General features: G+C 43.8%; 1 protein-coding gene across 1 annotated transcript in view; it reads left to right on the forward strand.

Annotated features, from left to right (window-relative positions):
• The window catches only part of LOC123408480, a 94,798-nt gene extending 82,643 nt beyond the window's left edge, over nucleotides 1–12,155 (forward strand). The window contains exons 6-8 of the mRNA XM_045101582.1: nucleotides 11,310–11,612; nucleotides 11,774–11,953; nucleotides 12,111–12,155. Coding sequence (XP_044957517.1) covers nucleotides 11,310–11,612; nucleotides 11,774–11,953; nucleotides 12,111–12,155 — 528 coding nt within the window. The remainder of the gene's footprint in view (nucleotides 1–11,309; nucleotides 11,613–11,773; nucleotides 11,954–12,110) is intronic.
• The last annotated feature ends 1,099 nt before the right edge of the window (nucleotides 12,156–13,254 follow it).

Consider the following 13,254-nt stretch of genomic DNA (forward strand, 5'->3'; position numbering starts at 1 on the left):
TTCTAGATCCAGAACACCTTACTAGCATGACTTTAATATTACCATAACCACAACTCAAAACTAATTGAGATGAATCAAACTTCTCGAACTATTCAATGCACATGAAGGTGGAAGTTTTCATATCCCTTTGGATAACTACCCCTTTTGAGACTACTTTCAAAGCATAGATCAACAACCAAGCCACGCATCGCTGTGCTCTAAAAGATATAAGTGAAGCACATAGAGCATAAGTATCTAGCTCAAAAGATATAAGTGAAGCACATGTGAGCTGAATTGTCTACCAAAAGATATAAGTGAAGCTTGACAAAATCACGGTGTGTGCATGTCTCTCTCTCTAGTTGTGCAGCAAGGATGATTGTGACACAACAAAAATAAAAGACTCCTACCATACAAGACGCTGCAAGCAAAAACACATAACATGTGGTGAATAAAAATATAGCCCCAAGTAACGTTACCGATGGATTGAAGACGAGAGAGGGGATGCCTTCCCGGGGCATCCCCAAGCTTAGGCTTTTAGGGCATCCTTGAATCTCTTGGGGTGCCTTGGGCATCCCCAAGCTTGAGCTCTTGCCACTCTTTATCTTTTTGTCCATAAGAACTTCACCCAAAACTTGAAAACTTCACAACACGAAACTTAAACAGAAACTCGTGATAACATTAGTAAAAGAAAGCAAACCACCACTTCCTTAGGTACTGTAGAAAACTCAAATTCTACTTGTGCTGATGTTGGGTTACTGTAATTTCAATATTCCATGGCTAATACCCCCCGATACTATCCATAGTTTCATCAAAATAAGCAACCAACACAACAAAAAACAAAATCTGTTAACAGCAGACCAGTCTGTAGCAATCTGTAGGTTTCATATACCTCTGGCGCTTAAAAAATTCTGAAACATTACGGAAGTATGAAGAATTTGCGTAGAAATCAGCAGCAAAAAGAATCAACTCAAAAGCTCTTACAGAAACAAAATTAAAATTCTTTTTGTGAGCAGAAAGTTTCTGTCTTTCCCAGCATGACCAAACGACCATCCTCAAGACTAATCATAACGGTTTTGCTTGGCACAAACGCAAAAAGAAACACAAAAAACACAATCATAAAAGAATTATGAAAGTGTGGAAAACACAAAATAGAAAGAAAAAGGATAGATTCGTTGGGTTTCCTCCCAACAAGTGCTTTTGTTTAACGCCCTTAGCTAGGCATTCAATGATGCTCTCTCAAAAGACAAGAATTGAAGCACAACGAGAGCATCCTAAAGCATGTGAAAACCACATCTAAGTATAACATACTTCCTATGCATAGGCATTTTATAGGAAAACAGATTGTCAAGACAACCAATAGTTGCCATAGGCAAGGAAGAAGAAAGAGATAAGAGCAATCTCAACATCACGAGAGGTGATTTGGTAACATAAAAGTGTCTACCAAAATATTTTCCTCTCTCATAGCAATTACATGTGGGATCATATTCAAATTCAACAATTTAGCTATCCCGTAGGATATTCTTGTCATGATCCACATGCATGCAAAGTTGACGCTCTTCAAAAATAGTGGGATTATCATCAAATAAAGTCATGACTTCTCCAATCTCACTTTCAGTATTGTTGCAAATATCATATTCATCATGAGGTTTTAACAAATTTTCAAGATCATAAGAAAGATCATCACCCCAATCATGATTATTGCAAAAAGTAGTGGACATAGCAAAACTAGCATCCCCAAGCTTGGGGTTTTGCATATTCTTAGCATGATTGTCACTAATAGAATTTATAGTGAAACCATTGCAATCATGCTTTTCATCCAAGGAGCCCTCGTGAATCACTTCATGAATTTTTTCCTCACAATTTTCAGATTCACGCATCTTACGCAAAACTCCAAAGAAATAGTCAATTGCCCTCAACTCACAAGCAATTTGTTCCACACGAGTGGGTCTCTTAAAGAGATTAGCTAGTGGATGATGATCCATCTCAATGGATTTTTAGCAAGCAAAGATGCAAGCTAAAAGAAGGCACATGGTAACACAAGCAAACAAAAAGCAAGCGGAAGAAGGGCGAACGGAAAAAGGCAATGGAGAAAGGCAAATGAAAACGACAAATGTGAAGTGGGGGAGAGGAAAACGAGAGGCAACTGTCAACAAAAGTAAATGCAAGAGAAGAGTTTGTGAGACCTACTTGGATAGATTTCGATTTCTCCTCCCCAGCAATGGCGCCAGAAATACTTCCGCTAGCTCAAAAAGATCCCCGACAACGGTGCCGGAAATACTTTTGATTGTTCTGTTGTGTATCCCTTGCATCGGCGCTAGGAAGTAGTTGTGTCGACGGCACCAGGAATCCTTCAGCTACGGCTATGCCTTAAGGGACTTCCTAGGCAAGTATGCAAAGGATTTCCCCCGTGGTCTTGGAGCCTTGCGTTGGTGTTCCCTCGAAGCGGAAAGGGTGATGTAGCACAGCGACGGTAAGTATTTCCCTCAGTTTGAGAACCAAGGTATCAATCCGGCGGAAGAGTATCTCAAGATCCTGCACAAACACCAAAGCTTGCACCCAACACTATGAAGGGGTTGTCAATCCCTTATAGATTGTTTGCCAAGTGAGAACTGAAAGCAACAAAGTAACAAAGCAAAGTAAAAGCGGAGATGTAAACGATGGATGTGAATAGACCCGGGGGCCGTAGTGTTTACTAGTGGCTTCTCTCATGACATCAAGTAGATGGTGGGTGAACAAATTACTGTCGAGCAATTGATAGAACTGTGCAGAGTCGTGTCGATATCTACGCAATGATTCAAATATATATAATAGATAATCTGATCACAAGTCCACAATTCATCGGAGCTCGACAAACACACCGCCAAAGAATATTACATCGGATAGATCTCCATGAAGATCATGGAGAACTTTGTATTGAAGATCCAAGAGAGAGAAGAAGCCATCTATCTACTAACTACGGACCCGTAGGTCTGAAGTGAACTACTCACGAGTCATTTGAGGGGCGATGATGATGATGAAGAAGCCCTCCAGCTCCAAAGTCCCCTCCGACAGGGCGCCGGGAAGGGTCTCCAGATGAGATCTCGTGGAAACGGAAGCTTGTGGCGGCGGAAAAGTATTTTCGAGGCTCCGCTGATTTTTCGCAGAATATTTGGGAATATATAGGTGCAAGATCTAGGTCAGGGGCGGCGAGGGTGGCCACAAGCTTGCCCACTGCCGCCTCCTCCCTGGTGGCATGGTGGGAGCTTGTGGCCTCCCTGGGCCCCACCTCGCTTGGCCCAAAGGCTCCCTGGTCTTCTTTCGTTCGGGAAAAATATCATTTCGGGGTTTTTATTCCGTTTGGACTCCGTTCCAAAATCAGATCTAAAAAGAGTCAAAAACACGGAAAAAACAGGAACTGGCACCTCGCACTGAATTAATATTTAGTCCCAAAAAAGATATAAAAGGTACATAAAACAACCAAAGAAGACAAGATAACAACGTGAAACCATCAAAAATTATAGATACGTTTGAGACGTATCACGTCCCCGTGCTCAAGCTTGCTGGATCAGAGAGGGAGAGGGGACGTGGTGAGGAGGAGAGGGAGAGGGGACGTGGTGACGAGGAGGAGTGGAGGTACTCACCCGAGTCACCGAAGCAACGTCGGCTGTGTGACGGACGAAATCCTAGCACGTGGGGAAGGTCGTGCGTAGCCCAAGGAGGCCACGCCCGTCGGATCTGGTAGGAGAAGATGTATTTGCACAGCGAGGGGATCACATGGGCTCGCCGGAGATGGTAGGCTGCCGGCGCATGGCCGGAGATGGTCGGCTGCTGTTGGGTTGGATCTGGCGATGAGATGGGAGAGGGAGAGAGCTAAGTGACGGCGCGTGTTCTCTAGAGGAAGAGGGTCGGGCAAGGAGAGTGAGACACGGGCTGCTAGGGTTTGGGTTCGATTCCTGAGAGTGGAGTGAGAGACGTTGGATCCATCGAGTATGGACAGCTCAGATTTGATATAGTAGAGTGATCCGTGGGAAGAATTCTCATTGGTTGGGAACATCTATGATTTAAAATACTAGTTTCCAAGTGCTAAAAATAAGGAGATTTTGTCAACCAGCTATCAAAAATATTGTGCAAAAGGGCATCACTAAAATTTTCACTCAACTTAGACCAAATATTGTGCAAAAGGGCATCACTAAAATTTTCACTCAACTTAGACCACATTTTATGGATGATCACCTAGTTGTATGCATTTTTGATCTTTCTAGCTATTTTTGGTCATTTAGACAAATGTACGCCGATTCAGTTGGAAGTAGGTCAAATTTGAAGAAGAGCTGCATCATAGTTTTCTCTTTATTTTTTCCAAAAATCATTTCTAGGTACATAATTATCTATTTAATCATAGAAACACCTTCGCATTGTGTCACTATATGCGAAGTTTGTCCAAATTCATATATCATTTGGACAAACTATTTTTGGTCATCTATGTAGACATTATGACTAAATTTGGAAACTTATGTCTACATTCATGGCATAGTTTGTCCAAATGATATAATATTGTGCACAAGGGTTCATATTGGAATGGAAAACAATGTTTCCTAAGGAAGTCTTCATTTTCTTTGGACGAAAAATTCATTTTCCATTTATCGAGTGGCCAGAATAAGTTTTTTTTGTGAAGGACCTACCAAATATTTCTTGCAAAATTGGACTAAATCAATTTTCTAAAATATTAGGACATATTTAATTTACATTTGACCAAATGGTTGAGTGTCATGAGTTTTTATTCACCTCTTGTGAAAAGACGAATTTTAAGTGATTCAGTTGGAAGTTGGTCAAATTTGAAGTGCAGCTGCATCATAGTTTGCTCTTTATTTTTTCCAGAAATGTTTTATAGGTACGTAACTACCTATTTAATCAGAGAAACACCACAAGTTTTCTCATATTCAACCACTAGCTAGGAACGGTTATGTCCTCCATTTTGACCTCATTTTGAAACAGACTAGGCATAAATATGGATGTTGAAGCTGGGCTCAAATTAAAGAATGGATTGAGCTAAAATTTGGTGGATGATGTTCATTTGCACATAGGAAAACACTGTAAATTTTTTATACCATTTGGACATGCCAAAGTGACTGGAGAGAAAATGGTAATTGAAACGGGTCTCACATAGATGATTGGATTTAGCTGCAATTTGGAGGAGGATGATAATTTGGGCACATTAAGGCACTGTAAAAATTTCATTAAATTTGGATAAACAAAAATTGTACTTGCTTCACAATGTTGTGCACTGAACAGAACACTAGGAAAAATATTAAGGGAAATTGGCTAAATTAAATGAGCTAAATTTGTTGGAGGGAGGTTCTATAGTCAGTTTCATGTCGTGGTAAATTTTCATCAACTATAAAGCAATATAAAATGTAGTAGCTTCACAGACTGAAAATATTACCAGAAAGAAAGATTGGATGATGAGCTCAGATGGATAGTTATACTAGTAGGAAAAACCTTATAGGTAGGAGCCTAGTAGTAGCGCTGGAAAATATCACATGATGCTGCTACTTAACAGTAGCGCCGGCTCTGCCACACGCTACTTGTAATGACCTTAGCAGTAGCGCTTGATATGCAAAAAAGCACTACTGCTAAACGCAGCTCGACGAGGCCACCGACGGTAGCAGTAGTAGCAGCACGTGCATGTAAAAAGCGCTACTGCTAAGTTTAATAGTTGTAGCGCTCGTCTAGAAGCAGTGCTACTGGTACTGGGCCCCACTTAGCAAAAGCGTTGTTTAGAAAAAGCGCTACCGCTACACGTGGTTGTGGCCAGCTTTCACCCACCCACACACACACCACTCTCCCCCTTCCTCCCCCATTTGTCCTCTCCCCTCTTTTCTCCTCTCCTCTCTCTAAGTTGCTTGCCCACCATTGTTGCCCTTCTTTTATCTTCTTTCTGCCTCTCTTCTCTCCCCATTAAGATCCCCTCCACCCTAATTATCCTCCATAAATGGCCTCTTCTAACTCTACCTTCCATTGGCTCTCCCTCCTTCCATACATATAGATCTAGCTAGCTAGGTCATCTCTCTCCCTATCCATTAGTTAGCTAGAGTCATCTCTCCTCACAACAACTAGATCGATTTATTTATTTAGCCGTGCACAATCTCTCTCGGGATATAGATGAGTTAAATGTTATGCATTTCAATAATGGGAATATGTGTGTTTGCGATATGAAGGGATTGGTGTGAGTGACATGCCCCGTGAGTTGCTTATGTTTTCTCGAAATGTGAATTTATGTCTGTTTCGACGAATTTTGAGCAAACTTGATATGTCCTATTTTTAGGCAAACTCATGCCAAATTTTGATATGACTTTGATGCATGCATGCATTTTGTTTATAACCCTTTTGCTTGTTATATCGTGTAATCATGAAGGTGAGTGGAAAAAAGGTGGAGCGATACTTGCAATCCATAGTGATGGACATGTATGCAAATAAACGGACTGGGATTAGATGTCCATGTAGAAAATGCAAAGAAGGAGTAATTTTGAACCCTTTTGATGGTGGCCGTTTGAATGCCCACTTGTTGATCAATGGTTTTATGGATGGCTATACTAAGTGGATTAGTGATGATGATGATGATGAGGACGTCCACATGGCAGGGAATAAAGACTTGGGAGTAAACGAAGAGATGAACGATCGACACGAAGACGGTGGCGCCGAACACGGCGGCGGTGAAGAGTCCGAACACGGTGGCAGGGAAGAGTCCGGACACTACGGAGGAGAGGATTCTAGACACGGCGAAGAAGCAGAGTCCGGACATGGTAGAGAAGAGGAGGCGGACACGCTGGATACTTCAACGCTACTAAGTTCAGTCATACAGAACCCTCATATTCGAGACCTCCTTCACCAGAGTACGACTAGCGACAGAGTTGCTTCTAGAGAGGAGGCCAAGCTGGCGCAACTTGAAGTAGACTCGAAGACTCCATTATATCACGGTTGTGATCCGAGGTTACCCGCTTGAGTTTCACGCTCGAACTTCTAAATACGAAGGCCAAAAACAAATGGAAAAACAAAAGCCTCCATGAGCATTTGAAGTATCTACATAATAATGTTCTTTCCGCGGGGAACCTATGTCCTACTAGTGTTGATGAGGGCAAGAAAATCGTTTGCTCTCTTGATGTGCCGCACAGTAGGTACCATGCATGCATCAACGATCGCATAATTTTTTGGGGGAGCACGCGAAAAAACCAGGTGTCCAGAGTGTTATTCTTCTCGATACAAGAAGGCTGGAAAGAAAGCTCCTCAGAAAGTTGTATGGTAGTTTCCAATCACTCCCGTCTGCAGCGGTATTTCGTAGATCCTAAGCTCATGCACTGGCACGCAAAGAAGAAGAAGCCCGATGATGGAGATGATCCAAAGCTGAGACACCTCGCAGATGCTAGCCAGTGGAGATCATTCAACGCCGAATATTGATTTTTCGAAGAAGATTCAAGGAACATCGTGCTTGGTGTGTGTACCGATGGCATCAATCCGTTTGGAAACCAGAGCACCAACCACAACACATGGCCCATCTTTGTATGGATGTACAACCTCCCCCCATGGAAGTGCATGAAGACAAAGTACATACACATGAGCATTCTGATTCAAGGGCCGAAACAACCGAGAAATAATATTAACCTGTATATGGGGATTCTCAAAGAGGAGCTAGACACATTATGGAAATCGCCGGTCAAGACATGGGACGCCAACACAAGAGAATATTTCCATATGAGAGTTGTGGTGATGACGACGGTGCACGACTATCTCGGTTACGGGTACACCTCGGGCCAGTTGTGCCATGGGTACCGCGGATGCACGAGGTTGCATGGATGATACAACGTCTTAGCAGCTTACATCAACGAAAGATGGCGGGATTGGGAAAATCGTGTACATGGGGCATTGTAGATGGCTCGAAAAGGATGACCCGTGGAGACCTATTCAATGGTTTGGCTGAGCATCGAGGACCTCCACGTAAGAGGAGAGGCGCCAAAAACAACGAGCTGTTGAATAACTGGCAACAATGCCCCACGCCGGGAAAGAAGGAAAAGACACAGGAGCCGCTGCTGAAGTTATGGAAAACAAGGTCTGTTTTCTCGGACTTGGAGTACTGGCCCAGTCACGACACGCCTCATTGCCTTGATCAAATGCATATCACGAAGAATGTCCTCGAGAGCTTGCTTGGTGCACTGTTGAACATGCCAGAGAAGACCAAGGATGGGCCAAAGGCAAGGTAATACTTGGAAGATTTGGAGATCAGGGGGGATCTCCACATGCCCCGTAAAAAGTTGATGAAGGAGACGGAGACGGAGATGGCGGTGGGGCCAAGGCAAAGAGAAGTCAACAAAAAGGAGGAGAATTGTTGCCCCTCTTCTTGCGTCACCTTAAGTTCGAAGGAGATCGATCAATTCATGAAGTGCCTTACGGGAATCAAAGTTAGTTCCGGTTACTATGGGAAGATAAGCATATTTCTAGACACCAAGAAGAAAAGATTTAGCGGGATAAAGTCTTGTGACTATCACGTGATGATGACGCACATAGTCTGGGTCGCCATTAGAGGGATAATGTACAAGCACATCCGTGAGACGCTTACTGGTCTCTGCAACTTCTTCGATGTTATCTCTCAAAAGTCCATTAGTGTGAAGCAGCTCCCAAGGCTACAGGAAGAGATCGTTGTCATACAATGTGAGCTTGAGATGTACTTCCTTCCCACGTTCTTTGACGTCATGGTGCATCTGTGTGTTCACATCATGGACGACATCATCGACCTCCGGCCGACATTCCTTCACAACATGATGCCGTTCGAGGGGATGAATGAGGTCATCAAACGATTCGTTCGTAACATCTCATGTCCCGATGGGAGCATCGTCGAGGGGTATCTGACCCAAGAGCGCGTCTCCTTTTGCGAGAATTACATAGGCAAAGAAGACCATGTTGTTGGTTTGCCCGTCAACAAGCACCATGGGAGGCTCGGAGGCGAAGGTCACAACAACGGTCGGAGCGAATTGCACAATTACTCGGATCGACGGGATGACTTTGACAGGGCTAACTTAGTAGTGCTACAATACCTAGATGTGGTAGACGATTATGTGACACTGCACAAAGAAATCATCGCAAATAAGTACCATGATCACGGGATGCGCAAGATGGACGACAAAGTTACTATAGAGCACATCGCCACTTTCTTGCGTTGGCTCAAAGAGCAGGTTCGTGCTAATCCCTGAGAAGAGGGTAGTGCGGACAAGTCTCCCATACACGTCTTAGCACATGGCCCGCACCCAAACTCGTGTCCTATGAGGTATATGATATCAACGGGTACACGTACTACACGGAGGCCAAAGACATGGATAGTGATTACCAGAACTCGGGGGTGACGATTGAATGTCTCACCGAATCCAACAACGTAACTGAAAGATTCTACGGAAGGGTCGAAGAGATCTGGGAGCTTAACTATGCTAGAACGCATGATGCGACGATGGTCTGTGTCAGGTGGGCTAAGTCCGTCGTGAGAGAAAAAAAGTATTTCACTACCATGTCTATACCCGATGCAAAGAGCGCTACCGTGAATGTTAACGTCATTACCAAAACTGAGCCATGGATACACGCTAAGCACGTGACACAATGCTTCTTCATAACTAATCTGACCAATCACAGCCGTGTTGTCGTGAGGATAGGCAAAAGGAACATCGTCGGAATGGATGGACTCGCCAACGAGGAAGACTACGACCAATACAGCAACCCGATGGGGGAAGATGACGATGATGACGAAGCATACGCGAAAAGAAGAATCAAGACTACATTATCTAAGAAAGATCGTACTCCATGGTGCCGGAAAAGAAGAATCAACACAACGAACAAGAAAGGAAAGACGCTCAATGTGAAACGTCTTCGACGCAGCTGAGAAAAATCATTTATATATATGTATGTATTTTGTGTACGAAACAACACATGGTTCCAGTAATATTCGCGCAGTGTGTGTGTGGGGGGGAGACATACGTTCTCGTCGTCGAATCCGTGCGAGAGGCCGTTGGGATAAAAACAAAAAATAAAAAAAAACAAAAGGGAGAAAGAAATACGAAAGAAAAGTAAACAGAAAAGCAAAGGAAAATAATAAAAAGAAAAGAAAAATAATAAAAACAAAAAATAATAAAGAAAAATAATAAAAAGGAAAATAATAAAGAAAATAATGTTAGAAGTAGCGCTGGATTGGTAAAACCAGCGCTACGCTTAGCAGTAGCGATGGAACCAATCCAGCGCTACTCCTACTTTTAGTTAACCCGACTCGAGATTCCCTAACTCCCCCTCTCCCTCCACTCCTTCCCTCTCCCCCTCTCCCCCGCGCGCTCCTATGTCACTACCGCCACTTCCCGGGGACCTCCCCGCCCGTCCCTGCATTGCCCTTGACCTAACGCCGCCCGCCGGAGACCTCCCTGCCATCCCCGCCGCCCTCCTTTAGGCGTAGCTGTTGGGCCCCCTCTAGGCGCTGTCGTTTGACCCCCTCCCCCCGCTACCCCGTGTCGCCTCGCTCGCGTCTCCGTCGAACATGACCGCCACCTCTACCGCCACCGACGACCTTGGGTGACTCCTCCTCCATCAAAGTGATCATACTAGGCAGATCATTTTCAAAAATTTATGTCCAAGAACAACTTAGCAGATAAGTGCCGAAAGTTAGATTCTTCAGACATCAACCAGAAGGGACAAATGCAAATATGCGATGGATATGTGTAGTGTAGGTAGCTTTATGTTGCAGTAAGATGAAGCATGCCAAGGTTGCCACTTTGCTGACAAGAAAGCTTTGATGGATGAATCAGCAAATCGAATACCTGATCAACATCATCCTATACCTATACCTATGGTAAAAAGTTGGTGTTTTTTTCCTATATTAACATAAGTGCTGTGATTACAAAACATAGAGTGAAATACCCCTAACATATATCATTTTACTTTTTGTTATCATACTGGATTTTGTAGGATTTTTGAATGTTGATTCATTTCTGTTTCGGCAAATTTTAGGAGCTCCATATGTCCACTTCTTAGCAAAGGTCATGCCGAAAATTTCCGTGAATTACGACATGACTTGTGCCAGAAACTAGGACATATCGAGTGCCCGGGAATTGTCGGAAAGGGGAATGAATCAACATTCCGACCAAATATAGTCCCCCTTTTATTATTCATGTTATTCAGCCTAGAATTAAACTATTATACTTAAATACTCGTAGGAAATTAATATGTCTAGCCACGACGAAGCCGGGGGTTCTGGTCTCCACGAAGAAGACCATTTTTAGGAAGCAAATCATTATTTCGATTACTTGGACCAACGGGAGATGCGGATGCAGGGTGGCAATGAGACCAACCCCAACAACGACACTACCACGAGTAGTGATAGTGGCACCGGCACCAAGACCGGCGATGATGTTGATGTATCTAGTGAAGGACCGAAGCCGAAGAGGGCAAGAAAACCAAACGAGCTCGGCACCGGACAAATTGTGGTCATGGCGATGCACCCCACGAAATTAGAGTCAATGATGTCGGAGTCAGTGCGCAAGTGCTATGGCAATCAACTAGGATGCATCCCGAGGGAAACCACCAACACCAACGATGAAAATTTAAAGAAGATACCACATATGGAGCACACACTCGTAACAAAGTTGCACAATAGGTTCTTGTTCCCTGGGCGGACTCCAAGTGAACTTCCGTGGGATGACAAACCCATGACAAAGAGATAAACAGCAAGGCAATGGTGACGTTCACCAACACCTTGTCCACCTGGAAAGTAAGGGTGAAAAAATTGATTCTGAAGAATGAAACGTGGTCCAAGATTCATGCTGACAATCCGTCACTAAGGAAAGAGGACTTTGAAAAATTCAAGGAGACTTGCACTACAGAAGAAGCGCAGAAAAAGTCAGAGAAAATGAAGGAGCTACAGGCAAGGAACACGCCTGCCCACCGCCTGGGAAGCCGTGGTTACAAGGTGGAACAGGCATGTATGGGCCAAGGAGGACGCCGAACGTGAAAGTCACATAATCCCAAATCCCTTGGCGGAGTTCACCGACCCGCAGGAGCGTGAGTGGATCATGGCCAGGCAATTCTACAATAAGTTTTGTCACATTTATAAACCATCCACGTTCTTTTTGCAGAAAGAGCAGCACCAAAAGGAAGACGAAAGCAACGAGTCGTCTTAGAGGTCGGCGAGGCCCAAGTGGGACAACCCGTTCAACCGGGCCCTGAATATATGTAAAAATGTCTTGATGGACAAACCTCCGTCTTATGGACATGTGCATAGCATCGGAGATGGCGCCTCATGGATGAAGTTCTACCACGAGAAGCTATAGGAAAAAAACCAGAGACGACAGCTTTCTCAACAAACCATTGCTACGGCAACAAAAGTCCTTCCCTGACAACGCCATGAATTCTTCTTGCTACTTCTCTTGTTTGCGTCGGTTTTTCCCTTGAAGAGGAAAGGGTGATGCAGCACAGGAGCAGTAAGTATTTCCCTCAGTTTGAGAACCAAGGTATCAATCCAGTAGGAGAATCTCGTCAAGTCCAGAGTACCTGCGCAAACACAAAAGAGCTTGCACCCAACGCTATAAAGGGGTTGTCAATCCCTTCAAGATTGACTGCAAAGTGAGATCTGAAGGCGGAAAGTGCAACGAAGTAAAAAGAGTAAGGCTGAAAATATGGTGTGGAGTAGACCCTGGGTCCATAGTGTTCACTAGAGGCTTCTCTCAAAATAGCAAATATCACGGTGGGTGAACAAATTACTGTCGAGCAATTGACAGAACCGCGCAAAGCCATGACGATATCTAAGGCAATGATCATACATATAGGCATCACGTCCGAGACAAGTAGACCGATACTTTCTACATCTACTACTATTACTCCACACATCGACCGCTATCCAGCATGCATCTAGTTTATTGAGTTCATGACGAATAGAGTAACGCCTTAACCAAGATGACATGATGTAGAGGGATAATATCAAACCAATGATGAAAACCCCATTACCCTTGATGGCAACAACACGATGTGTGCCTTGCTACCCCTTCTGTCACTGGGTGAGGTCATCGCATGGTATGAACCCAAAACCAAGCACTTCTCCCATTGCAAGAATCATAGATCTAGTTGGCCAAACAAAACCCACAACTCGAAGAGAATTACAAGGATATGAAATCATGCATAAGAGAGATCAGAAGAAACTCAAATAAGATTCATAGATAATCTGATCATAAATCCACAATTCATCGGATCTCGACAAACACACTGCAAAAGAAGATTACATCG

This window comes from Hordeum vulgare, chromosome 7H (genome assembly GCF_904849725.1).
Source record: "Hordeum vulgare subsp. vulgare chromosome 7H, MorexV3_pseudomolecules_assembly, whole genome shotgun sequence".
NCBI lineage: Eukaryota > Viridiplantae > Streptophyta > Magnoliopsida > Poales > Poaceae > Hordeum > Hordeum vulgare.